Here is a 20,314-nt window from a genome sequence, read left to right as displayed (position 1 = left end):
ATTGGTAAATAATACTGCTGTGTGGTTTGTTCCGTTTCATTCACTGAGAAACTTAATGAAAGACATCAACGTCAACTCCTTCACCTGCTGTTGCTTGTGCTGAAAATGAACGATAAATAAATCACACTGTCTTCCTACATTGTCCTTGAAATGTGTCTTGAGTGGCGAGGTGTAGATGCCAGGCTCATACCCCAATGGATTCCTTGTCACCTGCACCATATTTTCTCACAGGAATGGCAACATTCCCCGTCCTGATCATTTTATACGATTTGGTCCTTCCCTCCCCCACCACCTCTTGTCCCTCTGCACTTCAGCTCTGCTCGTATCACACAGAGATGTAATTAATCATGTGGGCACCCTGCTACTCTTAATACTGAGGCTGTCCTCTTTTCCTTCACACTTTATCTAGCTCTGTCTCCTCGAGTCTCTCTCAATGACTTTCTATCTCTCCCTCACACACACACAGACTCATTAATCACCTGTTCACACAGGAATACTCTGTAATGCATGCTAGTGGGATCATTTGGTGGTTAGCCTTTCTTGTCTTTTTTACTATTCTCTCTTTGTACTCGGGTATACCTTGCGCCATCACACGTCAATGTGTTTTCCTCTAATGGCTCTTCTGTCATCAGCGCTCACTCGCCACGATTATCATCGCTGGCAGGCTCGCCCTCTGGTCTTTCGCTATTTTTAGATGTCTGTTGATGAAATCGTTCAAGTTCTTAAAAAGGGCAGGCCGAGAGTCACCACAGCATCATCCCAAAGCCAGGGTAGAACGGCCAGAGAAAAACCCAAACAACTCCACAAAGCAAATGTATTTTGAATCTAACAGCAGCTTATCGTCAAATATATTAAAAGCTTTTTTTTTCTTTTCTTTTTTTTTAACTCTGGTTCTCTTTACAAAACACTGGCAGATGTCTGGTCCTTGCTTCATTAAGTGCCTGGTACATTTTTATGTTTAGACTGAAGGAGCTTAAAAGAGCTCAAGTTGGCATTAATATAACAGGGATTTAACAGCTAGGCTCGATTAATATTGGAATAGAAAGTTATCTGTATGGGTTGACTGATCCATGTGCAAGTTCACTTGCATGCGCAGCTTTTAGCAGTAGCACAGCTTGAATTCTTACGAAACAAAACAGCACGGATACGAGAGATTTGTTCCTGATTTTGGATGCACACAGCTTTGCACTCAGACTCTCTCTTGCAAGCCTGTTTCTCCTTCTGTGTCTGAAGAAGTCATCTTTGTCTTAGTTGTGTGTGTGTGTGTGTGTGTGTGTGTGTGTGTGTGTGTGTGTGTGTGTGTGTGTGTGTGTGTGTGTGTGTGTGGGTGTGTATTTGCATGCGCGTGTGTGTGCGTATATGTTCTTGGCAGGCGCACTTGCTCTGTAGCTTTAGGACGCCGTGTCCTGGAACTCGGGTTGATGAAACCCAGCAGGGATGTCCTGTGTTGTCCCAGAGCAAAGACTACACACGCTGTTCTGAGCTATAATGAACAACATGTTGGTTAATGTACAGCTACATATGTCTCGCAAACTCATGTTTCTTTGTGTGCTGATGTCAGAAATAAGATTTTTTTATTGCTTCTTCCGGGATGTATCCCTGACCCCACCAGTTGCTCTGTGTTTGTGTGTACGCGCTCGTTTGTGTGCCCCAGTACTGATAAAAACACACTGACCCAGTGAAGCCTAGGCAAGGTAACATGACTAACCATTACGTTTGCATGATCTACACTGATTGGTCGTTTGAAGTGGGATGGGTGAGCCAACTCCCCCCGACTCAGGCAAAGTGATTGGAGGAAATGTCAGAGTAAACAAGGAGCTCTTTGAGCATGGGGCCTTACACATTATTCAGTTAAAAAAAAACAGAAAAGAGAGCGAAGGAGACGAATCGGAAGCGGTGAGAAAGAGAGAGAGGTTAATATTACATTAGTAAGGCATTTGTGATGTCAGTAGCTTCTTATCTATCTTTAATCGGGTCACAATTGTGGAAAACAGCATTTGTGCATTTTTGTTGCTCCCGTTTACATTGTGATATGTGAATCAGGTTTTAAAGTTGTTTTAAAGATGTAAGTTTTTTTGTCAAAATTAAATTTTTTACCTTAAATGACACTTAAGTTTTGTTTGTGTGTGCCTTAGTTAACCGAATTAACAAACTGTACAAAGGAACTAGAAGCACATTGAGGATCCTACCAGTAAGCACCAGATCCCTCTTCAGCACACACACACATAAAGGAAACTTAAACACACACACAAACTCGGAGAGACACCCAGCCTCTGGCCAGGAAACGCACATATGATTGAAGAGAATGGAATGTTCTGTCTGAGGTCCAGAGCTCAGGGCAGCTGGAACCTGGGCCGAGTGTATGTGTGTGTGTTTATGTGAGCGTGTGTGTGTTTGTGAAGGGTCACAGTATAAATAATCGTCCCCTCTCGGGGAGTGTTAGCACAGACCAGCAGGGCAGTTTATTTATAATCCGCCATCTACGTGTCAAAGACCTGCGTGTCGTCTTCACCTCTGTCTGACGTTACCTGGCTACGCTTTCAGTGCTCTCTGCCACATCTTACACACTCAGATTAGCTGTTCATGCGAGAATGTGTGTTTTATATATATGTTTGCACAAATGACTTTTTTTTTTTTCCACATGACTCTCCTCAATTCGTCCAAGTTGTTACATAACATCACATGACCCAGAACCAGAAGGATGGATAGTAGTGAGTTCTACATTACATTATCTTGCACTCCTCAAAAGCCAAATTCCATCCATCCATCCATCCATCCATTTTTTGCCCTTTTTCTGGCTTTCCCCGTGCACCTCTTCCAGTTCTTCCAAGGGAACACTGTCCAGCCAAGTTATGCAGTCTCACCACGTGTCCTGGATCTGCCCTACGGTCTACTCATGCTCAAAACTCCTACCATTCAGAAGGAGTCTTGCTAGAATGCCCTCAAGATGCTGCTTGTATCTGAGATTTCTTTTGGGGGGGTTTTTTGGTTGCGATACAAAGCTAATGGCTGTAGTTGAGAGTAGGAATGCAGATCAACTTCTGATGCCACAACAGTCTGTCCGTCCTCCCCCTCCACTCTCCTGTCACTAATGAACCGTAGCCTCAAACCTGGAGGTACTAATTCTCATTCCCACCACAGTCACCTGCGAACCACCCCGGTGCGAGCTGGCGATCACTGCTTGATGAACCCAAAAGAACCACATCATCTGCAAAAAAGCAGAGATGTGATCCCAAGGCCACCAAAGTGGAAAGCCTCCACTGCTTGGCTAGGCTTAGAAAGTTTTTCCATAAAAGTTGTGAACAGGATAGGTGTCAAAGGATAGCCCTGGTGGAGTCCAGCAGCCATGAGGTTCGACTCAGACTTGCTGCAAAGCACTTTTGAGTAAGTGACTTCTTAAAGTCTGCACTGGCATCCACTTTTACTGCAAATTTTGCACAACAAAGTAAAGTGCCAGTAAATGCACCACTCTGCAAATACAGCTTGCTAACAAGCTGCAATTTTAAATAATAGAAACCCAGTAAATTCATGCAGTAAGAATGAATAGGATCGTTATAGAAAGGTTAGTGTAAATCATAAGCATAGCAGAATTGTAAGAGAACAGAGGAATCATAAAAACTATGACGTTCAGAGTTATCATATCTAAGACCTCTTTGTCCCTTGCGTTTGCCTCAGAAACATTTTATGGTCATATCTGTTGTACATTTGCCAGCAAGCTGTCTACCACCTGTTTGCACAAATGTAATCTTATTTGCACTCTGTAAAGACGCCAAACTTCAGGGGAAGCCAAGATGTATTATAAGCTTGTCCATATATCACTCCTTGATCTTAAATAGTAGCTAAATTTGTGATAGTTGTACACTTGACCCTGCAGCAGTCTCTGTTGACACTGGTGTCAGATCACTGCTGGTTTACATAATGGCTGATAAAGTTGTATTTGTCTAGGGCTCTCGAAAACATGCACAGTGTACCAGTTGATGGTTAAGTACACCATAGGTGTGAGGCTCAGGTCACGCAGTTTGTCCAATCAGGGAGGTGGAAGCAGGACAAAAGGGGTGGAGTTGTAAGATGTATGGGGTGAAAAGTGCAACCTCAAAGCACCTTTGACTCAGTGCTCTCTAATGACTCCATGACATTATAACCTCATGACACAACTCTTTCCTGCACACATGAAAAGCTGCGCCCTCCTTGCCCCCTCACACCTTTTTCACCTTCACATGAACACTCTCTTGTGTCCACACTTCTCTCAAACGAACACAGAGTACAAGGCAAAGTGAAACTGACCCAGTTCATACATTGGAGTTTAAATATGTACTGTAGCTGGGTGATGAAATACACTTGCAACACCACGTAGACCCTCCCTTTTCTGTACTGCCTGGCTACATAAAGCACATTCACTCCACCAATCACCACTGCTACTGCAAGAACCAATTACAAAGCGCTCCCAGGATCGTTTGAACCAATCAGAGAAATCTGCTTTTAAATGACTTTTCGGTCGTTTCTTTCTTTGCATTTTAAACACGACATTTTGCCTATACATCAGTCTAAATTTCCCGAGTGCACTTACAATCCCCTTGTTTGTTTAAAAACTTCATTGTGCCTATAACACACCTGCACCTCCGGCAAATCAGTTTTGCATAAATGCAAAAATACTCTATGCATTCACTGACACACCTTCAAAAATTTGAGGATTGAGCGAAAGCAGGGAGGGAGATTCCTAGCGTGGTTGCTGACAGTGATTAATTGTTCCCACATGTTGCTGACAGACAAAAAGGCCTATGTGTTCCTAAGTTTTAGCTGCAGCTGGTGCACACACACACACACACACACACACACACACACACACCCGGCTGGGGCCTGTCTCACCAAGCAAATTCAACTTTATCTGGCTACTCTGAGTTAGTTGGCTTTTAAACCTGGATAACCGGTCTGCCAAACAGTTGATAGCTGAACCTGCATTATCTAGGTGAGCAGAGGTGAGTCAGAGAAAACATCATTAGAAAGAGCACTTTATTTTAAATATCAAATCAGATGTTGGTGCAATCTGTGTCTGTTATCAGTTTCATTGGCAAAAATTAAATGATTAAAGCTTCTCGAGCCACACTTATGCCTGTCTAAATATAAAGCTATGGCTAACTTGGAGGTTTGTTTAGCTCAGGAGTGTTTAAATTGCTAGGATGGCTCTTTGTGAGGCTAACAAAATCTGCAAGCACAACTGAATCACAATTATAATTCAAGTTTTTGTCGTCGCTGCCAACGTTCCACTCTTTGTGCCGTGTAAAGATAATCATACTCTGGCTGTCACGTCCTATTTAACCAACAGGTATGAGAGTAATACGGATGCTAAAGTAACTCTCAACAATGCTAAACTGTCAAACTACATCTTTGAAGAAGTATTTTTTTTCTTTTCAAGAAATGAAAAGCAAGGTTGAGTTAAAAAAAAAATCAATTTGTCTGCCTTTGTAACAGGGCCCTCCTGTTAAACTTCAAGTCTCAGAAATTAAAGCTCACCTGAGAGAGAAATAAGAGGAGGTCTGAAGAAAGAAAGAATTTAAAAAGAAAAAAGTCCCAAAAGTTACCTGGATAGTATCAGCAGTTTCATTTTTGTTGCTGTTTGTAGGTGTGTATGTGCGTTATTTAGCTGCCGTGGCTGCATAGTAGGAGCTATGATTCAGAGCTGCTGTCTCAGCGAGCTGTTTTTATCAATGGGCTTCGGGAATACCCCAAAGGAGCTACAGCAGTATGTATACAGTACTCAGCTCACACTGTGAGTTTACCATGTTCACACATAAATTCTTAACGTGCAAATTTGCAGCAAATGAAACAACTTTAATAGTTTGGGGGTGGTAACCATCAGGCACATTTAAAAATAAATCAATAAAAGGAAGTCGCCTCAAAGTAAGAGAATAGTTCCAAGAAAGAGCTGTAATGATATTATCACGTTTTTGAAATCTACTCTCAGGCTACATTAAGTCTTTTGACATAGATTCAACAAGGTGCTGGAAACATTCCTCAGAGATTTTGGTCCATATTTACATGATAGCGTCACACAGTCATTTCAGATATGTAGGCTGCACATCCATGATGTCAATCCCACGTCACACCTGACAGGAACAAGACATTTTTTGCATTTTCTCTTTTTCAGGCCATTTTCTGTAAACCCTAGACATGATTGTGTGGGAAAATCCCAGCATATGATTGGCTAATTCGATATTTGCACTAACAATCAGTTGAACTGATGTACTTAAAGAAGTGGCCAGTGAGTGCATGTCAGTAATGACGGGAAATTTAAGCTTAAGATGGGCAGGAGGAGGTGGGTTTTAAATTTAAGCTCCAGGACTTTGGATTGGGCTCACCATATGTGTCTTAAGAGTTTTTCTTATGTTTTATATTGAGTTTAATGAACTCATGGAAATTTCAACGATATGCTGGGTGTGTCATTAAATGCAGTAGAAGAATCACAGGAGACAGAAATGAGATGTTGTGGTTTGCACGACAGGCTAAATGTCTGCAAGAAATGCAAAGTAAAAAATGTTTTAAACGGTTAAAAGGTCAGGCCACCAAAATCATAAAACAACATACTTTCCATGTACTAAACCGCAGGCAGTGCTGCATCTATGCACAGTTCGGATTGTGGTGCTCAAGGCAAATTAAAAAAAAAAAAAACACGGAAAACTGTGTCTAGGAAATCCTTGAAATCTCCAGAATAAAAGTGGTGATCAGTGCAGTTTGTGAGGAAGAGTATGTGGGAGGGCTTGCTTCTACTAGTTTATCACACATTGTACTGACAGCATGCACATTATTCATTCTTTCATCTTGTAATCATCATGTTCTTATCCTCCCTTTCACATGGATCCAAATTTTCTCGTCCATGCTGTGGTTGCAGATGCCCTGCTTGCTTTTATCACTTGCCCGTCACACAAAGTTATGAAATATCACACTTGACATTTGAAGGAAACGAGCAATGGCACAAAAAAAGAGATGCATTAAACAAGTGGCTTTCGAGGGAGAAGGACTGATGAAGTATCGGGCGCTGGCAGGTGAATGTTTACACCAGCTGGATAAAGAAACTCTGTTTTTTAAGAAATTCTCCTATTATTCATCCCGCCAAAGTTTTTATTTTTCCTTTACAAAGCCGATCCCCTGCCATTATTTATAACTTCTTGGCAGATGGAAACATTTATGTACGTGTGTGTTCTGTAATAAAGCAGCAATACGTCATGCCTCGAGAGATGCCGGCAGAGGATAAACACTGGTCTCTCTAGTATTTATTCCCCTCTTACCTCACTGCAGAATACACGGTGCACAATTGAGAAATATGTTCGCACCATCATTCATGATTCTATGCAATGCATAGCAAGGGTCGGAAGAAGCATATGCTCCAACAGAAACAAGTTTTTGCATAACAGTTGCAAACCATTTAAGAGCGTTTTCATATAACTATCACAACCGCACCCATAGTACACGCTCAAATATGCATACACTCACACAGGGTCATGGGTTCAGTTTGGCCCCAGAGATCTTTCTCTGCCAACGCAGCATTCAGAAATGTAACTTAAACCCATTCTCTCTCCTCTCTGACTGAACTGCCTTTGACCAGAATAACAGTCCTGACCAAATTGCCTGTAAACTGTTGCCTGGTAAAGACGGTGCTGCTTCGTGGAAAACAATATTGTGATTCCCACAAAAACAAGAAGATGTTGGTTCTCGCTGATTTGAACCCAGAAGTCTGTTCCGTCTTTATGAGTAAAAATATACATAAGAGGTAAAAGGAGAGGGGAAAATTGCGTGCATGTTGTGGATGGCGGTTGGGTTGTTTATATGGGAGGATATAGCATAGCCCCAGAGTCCCACAGGGCCCATAAGAGCTATGTGTTTGTGAAACAACAGAAACTGCGGAAGAAGGAGGGGATGTGGAAAAAGAAGGAGACTGAGGCAAAATAATTAATTCAGCAAAGCCTGCAATAAATTGAGAAGACGGGGAAAGTGTAATTAATGCTAGAGGCAAGGTTATAAACATATAAGTTAGTGATCCAGAACAGAATTATTTTTCATTAAAATGCATGTTTTTTTTAAGACTCCTAATGGTGTTACTGTGAGTTGAAATTTGAGACTATGGCTGTGTGTACACATTGTTATCCTGTCATAAAAAGATCCATGAAATGATGTCCTGTTATGTAACCAGATGGCGGTGTGTGTGTTGTGTGGGAGCATGTGTGCGATGGCCGGAAAGGGGGGGTGGATGTCCAGATGGATAAGAACATGTTTGTAATTTAGGGATCAAGTTTGAGTTTCAAGTCTTAAATTACTGCTTTTACACAATGCAATCCTCAGTTTAAGCTGCATTATTTAATTATTGAAAAGAGTACTGAAGTGAACAGACTTCTCTAAAGTAAAAAAGGCATGTGAATCTTTGCTATTGTGCAAATGGAAACTCATAATGACACACATGAATAAAACTTGCAAGACCTCTTGTTTAAATAGTATCCCAGTTTTATCAAGCTGTGTTATCTGTTACTGGCCTTTGACTCTTATCTTGTGGTTTAACTATAACCCAAGCCATTGCATCCAAAAGAAGCCAATCTGACTCTCTCAGTCTTTTGTGTTCTGAAACTACTAGAAATATCAGATAGTCACCTCAGTATCACCTGTTCTTAGTTTGGCTAACATAATCATTCTGACACTTCTACACTTCTAACATGAAGTTTAATAAGTACACCACTTTTACCATGCACAATTTTCAAGGTTATGGACAGATAACAGGCTGAAGTTACACATGAACTCCAGGAGGATCAGATCTACACAAGCAGTGAAGTTGCCTTTTGTCCTATGTGGCACATGACAACATTACGGTGATGGGAGATGCATGAAAAAAGATGTGCAGAAGGACCCATGATGGCATGGGTCCTTCTGCATATTACTGGCTCTATTTATAAAAAAGGATGGGTTGTACACGACACAGACTTTGTACTGTTAAGCTGGTAGGGTAAAGAGTGTTTAATGTTAGATGCAACTGAGTTTGACATTTGCGTTTCTGGGTAATGTCTAGAAAACCTCTGGGCTGCAGTGCACGTGTGAAAGTAGCTCGACAATGATTGCTAGTGTGGTGAAAGTCTCTGCACAATGTGAAGCACGAACAAATGTACGCCTGCTAACTATTAATGCTAACATAGCACCAAGACAACAAGCATTTCAACAGGGTTGTTATGTAGTCATTTGGGCCTTTAATGCGCGCGTACGTCTCTGTGTCGTGAATGAAACTCTTGATCACTGGCAGGGACTGTCATGTGAAAAAGTTGCCCCACAGTGGGCCTTTTGGCCTCTCACAAGAAAAGAGCTCAGAGCTGATCAATACACACCAGCCAAGACAAACAGTCACACGCAAACACACATGATCTGACATATAGAGGCTCTTTGTATGTGTCATTCATTATTGAGGAGGCTTGATTTTTAGAACACTGTCTCTCTCTTTTCTCTTTTATGCCCACAACACAAAAGCTACAGCGGGAACAATGCAGACATCAGTGCTAAGTGGTGCACAATGTTAATGTGAGCCTGTCTATATTTAGTGGATCAACAATTGAAACAATAGGCTTTTGCTGTTTGTACGTCTAGTCACTGAGAAGAACTGTTTACGTGACTGCAGAATGAGCGTTCGTGGGTGGTTTATGGATCAGTGTTGTTGAACTTAATGAGAGGTTTTCATTGAATATTGCACTGGCAAAAAGAAGAATGGATACAAATCCATACTGGTGACAGGCATAGTTTGAGTAATTGTCGCAAAAAGTATTTTCCACACAGCACTCAGCTGAGTCTTCTTCTCTGTTTTGTGTTACAGAATTCCATCCGACACAACTTATCCCTCCACAGTCGTTTCATCCGCGTCCAAAATGAGGGAACAGGAAAGAGTTCTTGGTGGATGATCAATCCAGAAGGAGGAAAGGGTGGTAAGGCTCCACGGCGCCGGGCAGTCTCCATGGACAACAGCAACAAGTACACCAAGTCCGCCCGCGGCCGTGCTGCCAAGAAGAAGGCAGCCCTGCAGGCTGCAGCTGCTGCAGCTGGTGAAGGTGGTGCGGACAGTCCTTCAGGTCTCTCTAAGTGGCCTGGAAGCCCGACCTCACGCAGCAGCGAGGAGCTGGATGCTTGGACAGACTTCCGCTCTCGCACAAACTCCAATGCCAGCACAGTGAGTGGCCGCCTCTCACCTATTCTGGCCAACCCCGAGCTAGACGAGGTGCCTGATGACGAGCCGCCTCTCTCGCCTATGCTCTACTCCAGTCCTGGCAGAACACTGTCTCCTGGGAACGCCAAGACGAATGGGAAGGCTGTGCCGACTGAGCTGCCCCGTTTGGCAGACCTGGCGGGTACAATGAATCTGAATGATGGACTCACAGATGACATAATGGATGAGTTCCTGGAGAACATCAGCATGGTGCCAACCACTTCCAGCCAGACTGCACCAAATGGTTCCTCAGGTTTCAGTTTTGGGTCCAAACCCAATGGGATAGCCTCACCTTCCTCCACTTCCTCTCCATCATCCAATTCTTCTTCTAATGGAAGTGCTAGCTACAGTAACTCCATCTTCGGCCCCCACACGGCGGGCTCCTCTCTGCGTTCGTCCCCCATGCAGACCATCCAGGAGAACAAGCAAACGTCCTTCTCCAGCATCAGCACGACCCGCTTTGGCACCCAGACACTGCAAGACTTGCTCAACTCTGACAGTCACAACCATAGTGATGTAATGATGACCCAGTCAGATCCATTGATGTCACAGGCCAGTGCAGCTGCCCTCGTTTCCCAGAACTCCCGCCGTGGCCTCATGCTCCGCAATGATCCTGTCATGACTTTTGGGACAACTGGAGGACTTCAAAGCAACCAACAAGAGATGCTGCGAAGTAACAACCACAATCACAGCTCTCTGAGGTCTATAAATGGAGGCTTGAACCTAGTGAATGAGGCTAACACTCTGGCTAATGCCAAACAGCAGCTCCTGCTCTCACCCCTGGGAGGAAATGGGTCTTCCTCCATGCAGATTGACACCTCAATCTTCCTGAGTGGGACAGTTAGCAGCAATGGAGGGAACTATCAGGATCGTTTCCCCACAGATCTGGACCTGGACATATTCAATGGCAGCCTGGAATGCGACATGGACTCCATCATCAGGAACGATCTTATGGATGCAGATGGCCTGGATTTTAACTTTGACTCTCTTGCCAACATGAATGGAGTCAGCAACTTCACAAACACCAAGCAGACCTCTCAGAGCTGGGTACCCGGCTGAGAGGGTGGGAGCAGAGCAGGTATGTAAATTGAAGTGTTGTTTGTTTTGAAGTATCTCATGGGGAATTTGATGTATGAGCTAATTAGTTTGTTTGTTTTTTTCCTGAAAAAAACTCTGTAAAATTTGGTCTAGTACACGTCATGCTCACAGTAGGGTTGTAGAGTTATTTGTGTCATGAATAGAGACAGCCTTAGACAAAAGCACTAAGATGATGTGATAATAACAGGAGTCAAGAAAGGACTTCACAGAACGAAATTACTGGGGTTTTTTCTTTATTGAACCACTTCGACCTTAATTGTTCTTCCTAAATCACATTGACACAATAAAAAAACTTCTCCAGCAGTTTTTTTCCTTACATGTTACATGTTTTTAATAAGGATGTGGACTGCATATACATTTTGGGGAAATAATTATTTGACCCCCTGCTGAATTTGTAAGTTTGCTCACTTATAAAGAAATAAGCAGTGTCTATTTTAAAGGTTGTTTCAATTGATTGACAGAGAAAGAATATCACCCATAAAAGTTATAAATTGATCTACTTGTCATGAGTGAAATAAGTATTTGGTCTGTAAAAGATGAAAATAGCTGCCATGATGTTGTGACATTGAAGATATTGTTTTGAAGCTTTGAATTGGGAATTTTGCCCATTATCATCAATTTTTTTTAAATCCTGTAGTCGTGAGTGAGGGTTGAATATGATCAAGAACCCAGTAAAGCTGCATAATCAAACAGTAGCAACTTGTCTACCACAAGGAAGACTTGCCCAGATACATTCCCTTCATTTGTTTCAATTTATTGTTACCATTTATGAAATGAACATCATGCTTAATTAAATATGACTGAGACCATAAATTCACCAGCAAAACGTTTACTGAGGTCTTAATTAGAGTGAGAAGAAGTAATTTTCCCATAAACTTCAATTGAGGATTCTCCAGTGATGTCATGATGTCATGTGCACACTGCTGAAGAAATGTCAGTCAACCACTGGTTTCTTGGGTTTCCAGGAAGTATGTGATGAGGACTTGATCAGGAATAATTCATATATTCAATAATTCATATTCAAATGCATGTATTATGAAACATATGCAGAAGTGGTAGCTTTAAGCACCTAACTTGCAGCTGCAAATAACCAGCAGTGAACAGAAATTTGTTGTTAATATGAGCCAGTGACATTTGCCAATCTACTTATTCAAAAATGTGACTTAAAACCTTGAGAAGGGAAAAGATTTTCATTCTTACGAACACAAAAAGATAATCATATCTTTTTCATTCCAGGTCTGACCTGTGTGGTGCAAGAGAAGATCAGACACACAACATCCTTTTTGCCAAACCTGCCATCAGCACAATGTAAAATAACCAACCCTGTGTTTACAGAAGAAGACTTCCTCTTGAGAGCTTTACCTTCGCTCCCACACTGGTGAACCATGAACGATCCTGCAGACTCGAGAGATGCTGCGCATGAGCCCTCAAAGCTTCTTGTGAAACGACAACAGCAAAAACGAAAGCTACATCTAACAATCACAAGAAACTCACAAATCTTAGAATTATGCAATTTTCCTTTGACGCCCAGTCTGCTGATATCAAAGAGACACTGCTTATCAAAAAGGGGTCTTCAGGTGGAAATTGAGGACTAAATGGCAAGCAAAGAATCGAAGGAGAGCATGGTGCAGTTTTTCCCACTGAAGTGTAAAGAGAAAAAAAAAACAAGACATGTTGTGGTGTAAATCAGATCCAGTGGTTTCCTGAGACGTGTAATACTGAAAAAGAAATTCCCACTGTTCTAAGTAATTTTAAATGTCATATGTTGTTGTTGTTGTTGTTGTTTTTTGAGTTCCTGTTTTATCATATTTGTTTCTTAATCAAAAATGTCTGTAGAGAAAGAGTCATTGTACTGGTGAAATGAAAAGGTGGAAATGGGAGTGTCATACTCACTGAGTGGCCACTTATTCAGTCCATGTGTAGACAAACTGAAACGTTGCCCCAGATTGCGAAATCTCCAAAACCCCAAAAGTTTAAATTCCTCAATTTAACACAATGCACTTGCTGTTTTCTATATTATATGATGCATGACTTTGAAATAACAGCAGCATACTGAGGGTTATATTATGATTAGATGATTGCTACAGCTTTTGTTTTATCCTTGTATATATCAAAAGACTAGAGGAAGAAAACTTCTGGTACAGAATAGTGCAGGGCAGGTAAAAATTCAAGAGGGAAAAGATCTTGTATGTCTTCTCATTGCTTTCCTAACTTCTGGTGAGTTCTGTTGAGGTCATTTATCACAGCATTCGATGTAGCCAAAACAAAAACCTGTGTCCTAGGGTTGTGAACATTTCCACACCACAACAGGTGCTATATAAACAGTGTTGAATCCTGTCCTGCGAGGAAGCTGTGCATATTTTCTGTTCTTTTTTCCTGTTTTTACCCAAAACCCACAGAAGCCTAGAGCTGCGGCCACTTGTAGCATGATAAGTTTGAGCAAAGGGAGAAGGTTGTTGTCTTTTTTTTTTTCTTTTATAGGCTCATTCCTCTAGAAGCCATTTGTTTCTTGATTAAAACAATAAGCTATCTCTGTATATTGCCAAATTACTTGAAATAAACAGTAGGATATGCTGGCAGCCAAATGACAGCACACACATTTATGCACACACTTAAAATACACACACACACACACACACACACACGGGGAAAAAAAAAAAAAAGCAAAAAATAGCAGGGATCCATGTTAAGCTCTGCTGGTTTCTTGTCGTGAGATTGTGGGGCTTGTTATGCATATACAGAATCACTCAGGGGGTGAGGAAGGAAGGCTTTCCATTTAAGAAACGTCACGCCACAGTCGAGTAGTATTTTAACGTTTCTTGGGGGGGAAACATATTTTCTTTGTGTTTCTGAACTTGTAACCTGTGAACTTTTGGCCACCAGGATGAAGAATTAGAAGGACGATAAATGTCAGGATTATTACTTCACACAGTCTGTTGTTTTTTGGTTTTGTTGTCATAGCTTTTTTCTCCTCTTGTTTGACTCTTGACACACACACACACACACACAGATCCCCTCGTGGACACGCCTGGTGCTCCTGCAGGTGACTTCCTGTATCTCCTAAATACATGTTAACGTGTGTACGTGTTTATTGATGGAGTTTTATTTCAACTGAATTAATCTCACGAGGGTTTGTAGCTCCTCGCGGTGCATACAGAACAGCCGACTGTATGCATGTATGTATTTATGCATTATGAACCGTGTGAAATGCATATTTACTCGCTGTATGTCCTTATATGCTCATGTAGTACTTGACCCTTGGGGTTTGTCATACCTCTGAATTTGAAGAAATAGCAAATACATCATGCGCCGGGTAGGGAGGGAAAACTGTTACCAGCAATTTTAATTGTTGAACCAGATTTTGGAAATGGTGGAAGGCACCATTGTTGTAGCATTTGGAGACCCCTTCTCCATTTGGGTGCAGTGACATGAAGTGTATTCCCTGTCATGTATATCAGTGTACAGATTCGTGTATATCTCTTTGAAGCTAAGGAAGGAAGGAGGAGTGGGTGTGCATGGTTGGCTAGAATGGTCTGTTGTACTAACTGAGGTTTAGCGCATGAGCTAGCTGGACCTTTCTCAACCTGAGAGGAACACTGTGTTTTTAGTGCTAAAACACTCTGTTCCTTTTTAAAAAATTAAAAAATAAAAAAGTAATAATCAGGGCTTAAAGAGGAGCACTTGCACCATCCTCCGATATTATTATTATTATTATTACAAACCCATTACACTGACGTAGTGAAAATGTCAGCAAGCTGGAATTACCAACACCTTGCTACATCTAAAATTTCCAGAACACTATCTGTCTTTTCTGTTGTCAGGGGGACTCCTGAGCCATCACCTGAACTGTTAAGCATTTGAATTCATCTACACTGTCTGTACTTAAAATTACTTACTCCTGTGAAGACGACAGGTAAAGTGAAATCCGGGGAACGCAGTCATCTTTGAAAAGAGCTCTTATCAATTTGGGAAATATCAAATCTAAAAGGCGTTCCTAACATTATGTGCACTCGGCTCGGTGTAAAAGTGCATCGACTCTTTGGGAGGGTAGTTTTCTCGTAGTCATAGCTGAGCAGGCCTTTCACAAAACCACTGCTTCATTCAGGCACAGATGACCTCCTCTCATGCTCGACACACACGCGCAGAACAAAATATGCTGGTTTAAAGCTGAGAAAAGCAAAAATAGACACATACCACTAGAAACCTTAATCACCTCTTGGACATTTTCTTTATATTATCTTCTTATGAGTCCTTCCATCCTTGTTAAGAAGCCCAGGCCAGCTCCCTTTCATACACACTCTGAACTTTTCCCTTTGAACTTTTGCTCTTTATTAATCTTGCTTATTCTCAACTTAATGTTAGTGGGTATTTTCCTGTGTATTACATTTTGAATTTTGAAGTTTGTATAAGAAATAGTGCGCATGTAAATAAAGCTTGGTGAGGCTCCACACACTCTCTGTGTCCTTGTCTTCACTTAATTTTCAGAAGAGAAGATTAGAAGTTCATATATTTCACAAGTGATGTGCAGAAGAAGATTTTCTATTGACAGTTCATATTGCCCAGTAGGAATTTTCAGCACAGGAAGGAAAGCGCTATAGCTCTTGCTTTGCTCGCCTTGCACACGCTGTATATTCACAAGTGTGTGTTTGTGTGCTGGAGCACGAGTGCATGAACAAATTTGACCGTGCACTCCCTCCAGAACATAAATCTCTTCCTCGTGTCAGTCTGGGTGGATCAAAACAGCTCCATGTTGTACTCCAGTTCTTGGAAGTAATCTTGCACAATGTTTTGTGTGAGGCCGAATAAAATGAGAGCAGACGTACAGCAGCTCACTGATACCTGACACTGGGACGGGTACTTTTCCTCTGTTGTTGTGTAACATACAGAGTGGGAGAAGAGGAACAGTCAGAAACAGAGTGTAGCATGCCTTCACGCAACACTAACACAGATATCAATCCCCAGTGACAGATCTGACCTCTTCTTGTTTTCTCTCAGATGGGCCAAAAGCCCTGACTCCCACAAATCATGGGACGTGCACAATCATATCATCTGCATTTTAACTGATAAGTTCAGGTGTGCACAAGTGTAAAGTAAGTAAGTGACTAAGATTTCCTTTCAAGATAAAGATCACAAAGTGCGTCAGAACAAAAGATCATAAAGACAATGGTTAAACAAACGCTGTTTTTGTGGCTTCAAAGCTGACAGTAATCTCATCCATAAAACTATGGGGTTATTGGGGAACCTTCTAAGGGAGGCTTGGGCTTCTGAGTTGATTAATTCCAATCAGTTAAAGTGACGATCTCTTACAAGAAGACTTGAATGCACTTAGGAAATAAGATCCAATTATCACGATAGCATTACCATAGGCAGGGCATCTAAATGTCCTGTTGCCTCATTTTTCCAGAGAGGAATGCAGTGACTTGTGCAGCAATACGATGCATAATAGATTTAACATTTCCAAGTCATTAAAGACACTTATTTGTAACTTCAACCTTTGCATTCATCCCACAACTGCTACTGTAATGAGGCGATCTGCACGTCACTGGAAAGCTGAAAAAAACTCCCCATCAGTAAAGCACACCACTGTTAACTGAAATTGCTAAACGTGTAAACACTTTCACATAAATGCGTCACATCAATTCAGTTAAAGATTAATATTATAACTTTCCACTTGTCATATAGGCAATCTGGAGAATTTCGCAATCTAAGATGAAGTTAATATTCTATGATTATAGTTAAAAATTCACACATTAGATTGCTGAGGTTGATTTTTCAGTGTCTTTAAATGTAGCTTAGTAATTCTCCATCAATGTGTTTCCGTAATTCTTTGACATTTAGCATTAAGATCGTCTTTAGGAACTTCTATTTAAGATATATGCAGAAATGTAGAACATTTTAGGGTATTCAGCATCTAAAGTTTAGTCATCGTGGAGCTTCACAACAAGAATCTACTGTGCTGTTTGTCAGCGCGTCATTAAAAATGATCACATTGTACACTCACCGGACACTGTATTACGTGGCATAGATTCAACAAGGTGCCGAAATGATTCCTCTGAGATTTCTGTCCATGTTGAAATGATAGCAACACACAGCTGCTGCAGATGTGTCAGCTGCACATCCATGATTTGAATCTCTTATCCCACCACATCCCGAAGACGCCTTATGGGATCGAGATCTGGTGACTGTGGAGATCATTTGAGTACAGTGAACTCATTGTGATGATCAAGAAACCAGCTTGAGATGATTTGTGCTATGGTTTGTTATTATGCTGGAAGGGATGGACATAGTCAGCAAAAATACTTAGGTAGTCTGTGGTGTTTAAACAACTTTGGTACTGAGGGGCCCAATGTGTGCCAAGAAAACACCCACTACATATCACCTGATGAATGCTCGTGTAGGTAAGGAAATTCCAGAAAGCTGATTTTGTTCATCTGGACTCATCTGGATTTTTACACTCAGCCATGTGACTTCTTCAGTCTCAGCTGACTGCAGGTTTTCCCAGCCTGATAAACAGTACATCTGCATAATGATCGGAAATTGTACTAGAGACTAACAATGGGCTGTTAGGTCAGTTTCATGATTGTTAATATGCATATATAACCACTGAACAATCATCATAATGCAAATATACTGGTTATGCTACATCCAGATGAACTTAAAAAAAAAAACACCAGCAATAAGAAAAACACTGCAATAGCACACAAAACACAACGGAAATAGGATAAACAAAACACAAATAGGAAAGAACAGATTTCCAAAAGCACAAGGGAAGTGCTTCTGGAGAGACAATAACCAATAACCACTTGCAGGAACCAAAATATGCTAAGAATTGCATTGGGAGGCACTTAAAAGAAGTGGAGGATCTATCGGGTTTGTGAGGAAAGAAAAGATGAGCTGTAAGCATGTTAGCCTAACTCTTAGCCTAAAATCTGTCATTGGTATTACATGAATCATGATAAAACAGGCATACCATGTTTTGGGTTCCTGCAACTGCTCCGTCGGGTTATTGTCTCCCCAGAAACACTTCCCTTGTGTTTTTTCCTAGTTCTGTTTTCATTTTTCCTATTTCCGTTGTGTTTTGTGTGCTTTTGCAGCATGTTTCTTATTGCTGATGTTTTCTTAAGTTGCAGTCCATTTGGCCTCTCAGGGCCACCGTACATTTGAGCCAATATTCAGATCAGATATACTACTACAACAGACAAACTTCAGATGTTACAGTATAAATAGGTGGGCTATATCTTCACAGCACCTGAACAAAGAGTCTTCTTCTAAATTGTCTTCTGCTCTTTGTCAGGTATAAAAAATCAAAAATATTTTATAAATCCTACGTTGTGCTGCCGTATACAGTATGGTCCATTCATAACAGCACTGTTTGTCATTGTTACCTAACCTACATGCATCAGGTACTTTATCTCTGCCAGTGCGGTCGTGTCATTTGTTCTCAAATGCACAAAAGAACCTCAAACAAAGTCCTTTCACCCTCAGATACTTCAAATGCTCTTTCATAAAGAAGAGGCATTTCATAACAAATAAAAGAACTGAAAAAGAAAACTTCTAAGGCTCACTGTTAATTACAAAATAGTCAAAGATATGTTATGACTGAGGGAGCAGGCTCGCCACAACTACAAATACCAAAGTCACATTTCAGCAGCCACCTGACTGACTACTTGTCTGGCGTGGCTGCAGTCACACCAGTCTTTGTGAGGTCAGTGAGGTTACTGAATTATTGAAAACGCCTCTGAACCTTTCTGTTTGCTTTTTCTGCCTATTTTAAGGCAAAAAAAAACTGTATTCATTTACATGAGTTTGTGCTTTTGAACCGACTAGCTATTAAGAATAGCTTTAGTTTTAGTTTTTACATGCGGGTATGAGGGCATACTAAATATTACACAGCAATTTTCACTTTGGATTTTGTTGGGCGAGGTGACAATAGTGCATTCCTAAGTTCTATGCACACGTAATTTTCTACATAGCTTCTGCCGGTTGTTTCGTTGGCTGGTTTAATTTTTAAGTCAGAGGTAAAAAAAACTTTATCTCATTGTTTGTCCAACATCTTGATCTCCACCCACAGGGTGTATATTTGTCTCTGCCTTGTTCCATGTCAATGGGCGCACATTCGGTAAATGTCATCTTTGTTTTAATGTAGGAAATTAACCTGAACACGCTGTACACTAACAGTAATCAGCACATGATGATTCATCGGAGAAATGTTAGTCATAAGAACGGGCCATGGTTGTGGGTGTGCAAGTGTTCGTGTTTTACATTTTGTATCACCAATGTCCTCTTATCTCCAGACTGTAAACCGATGAGGGCGATAGCATGCTGTGTGTGCAGGTCTTTTCATATGGGTTTGCATTTGCTTGTTTGCATCCAGATTAAGTGGCATTGTGTCTCACAGGTGAGGCTTTTAAACAAATGTGTGGTTAAATTGCTCTCAGTGTCACCTGTGATGGAGGTGGTTTGTTCCTTATAATCCTTCTGAAAGTCAAAAACACACAGATGATGCTTTAAGGCATTAGTCATAGCATAAAAAGAAACCATCTGGTCTTTTCTGTGTTTAACGCCCTCCTCAACAAGCATTTTCTTATGTGTTCCTATGTGTTTCCAGGTCCTGTCGTGTGGCCTTTTTTCCTGTGGTCCCCATTTTATCTCGTGGGCTTGACCTAGCACTGAATCTTCACTACTTTGCAATCAGTCTGCACAGCTGAAACCCATCTATAATCAAGCACTGTTACATTTAAACCCTGGTTTCTCTTGCATGCCAACGTTGTATTTGCTAGGGTAATCATATTTGATGGCCAGCTAAAGCAGCCATCACCAGGCCAACTCTGTATCGCCCAACAAGCTCAAAGTAAAAGTAAAATAAATTTTAAAGATTACAATTACATTAATAATAGTATGGTCCAAAAATACGAAAGCCATGATTGTGTTATCAGTTTATTGTGTTAACTGTATCATTAGCAGGAAATGTATATATCTGTTCATCCAGCA

At 41.1% G+C, this 20,314-nt stretch overlaps 1 protein-coding gene and 1 long non-coding RNA gene across 2 annotated transcripts in view; one reads left to right on the top strand and one right to left on the bottom strand.

Annotated features, from left to right (window-relative positions):
* The window catches only part of foxo3b (forkhead box O3b), a 42,228-nt gene extending 26,453 nt beyond the window's left edge, over positions 1 to 15,775 (top strand). The window contains exons 3-4 of the mRNA XM_085431968.1: positions 9,839 to 11,303; positions 12,560 to 15,775. Coding sequence (XP_085288094.1) covers positions 9,839 to 11,284 — 1,446 coding nt within the window. The 3' untranslated portion in view covers positions 11,285 to 11,303; positions 12,560 to 15,775. The remainder of the gene's footprint in view (positions 1 to 9,838; positions 11,304 to 12,559) is intronic.
* LOC146692047 (uncharacterized) overlaps positions 1 to 20,314 on the bottom strand; it is a 78,312-nt gene that overhangs the window by 35,779 nt on the left and 22,219 nt on the right. The window lies entirely within an intron of this gene.

Source organism: Copadichromis virginalis, linkage group LG15 (assembly GCF_057382275.1).
Source record: "Copadichromis virginalis isolate Kocher_CV1m ecotype Utaka linkage group LG15, C_Virginalis_male_GT1.1, whole genome shotgun sequence".
NCBI classification, from domain to species: Eukaryota; Metazoa; Chordata; class Actinopteri; order Cichliformes; family Cichlidae; genus Copadichromis; species Copadichromis virginalis.
This window is presented reverse-complemented; position numbering and strand designations above follow the sequence as displayed.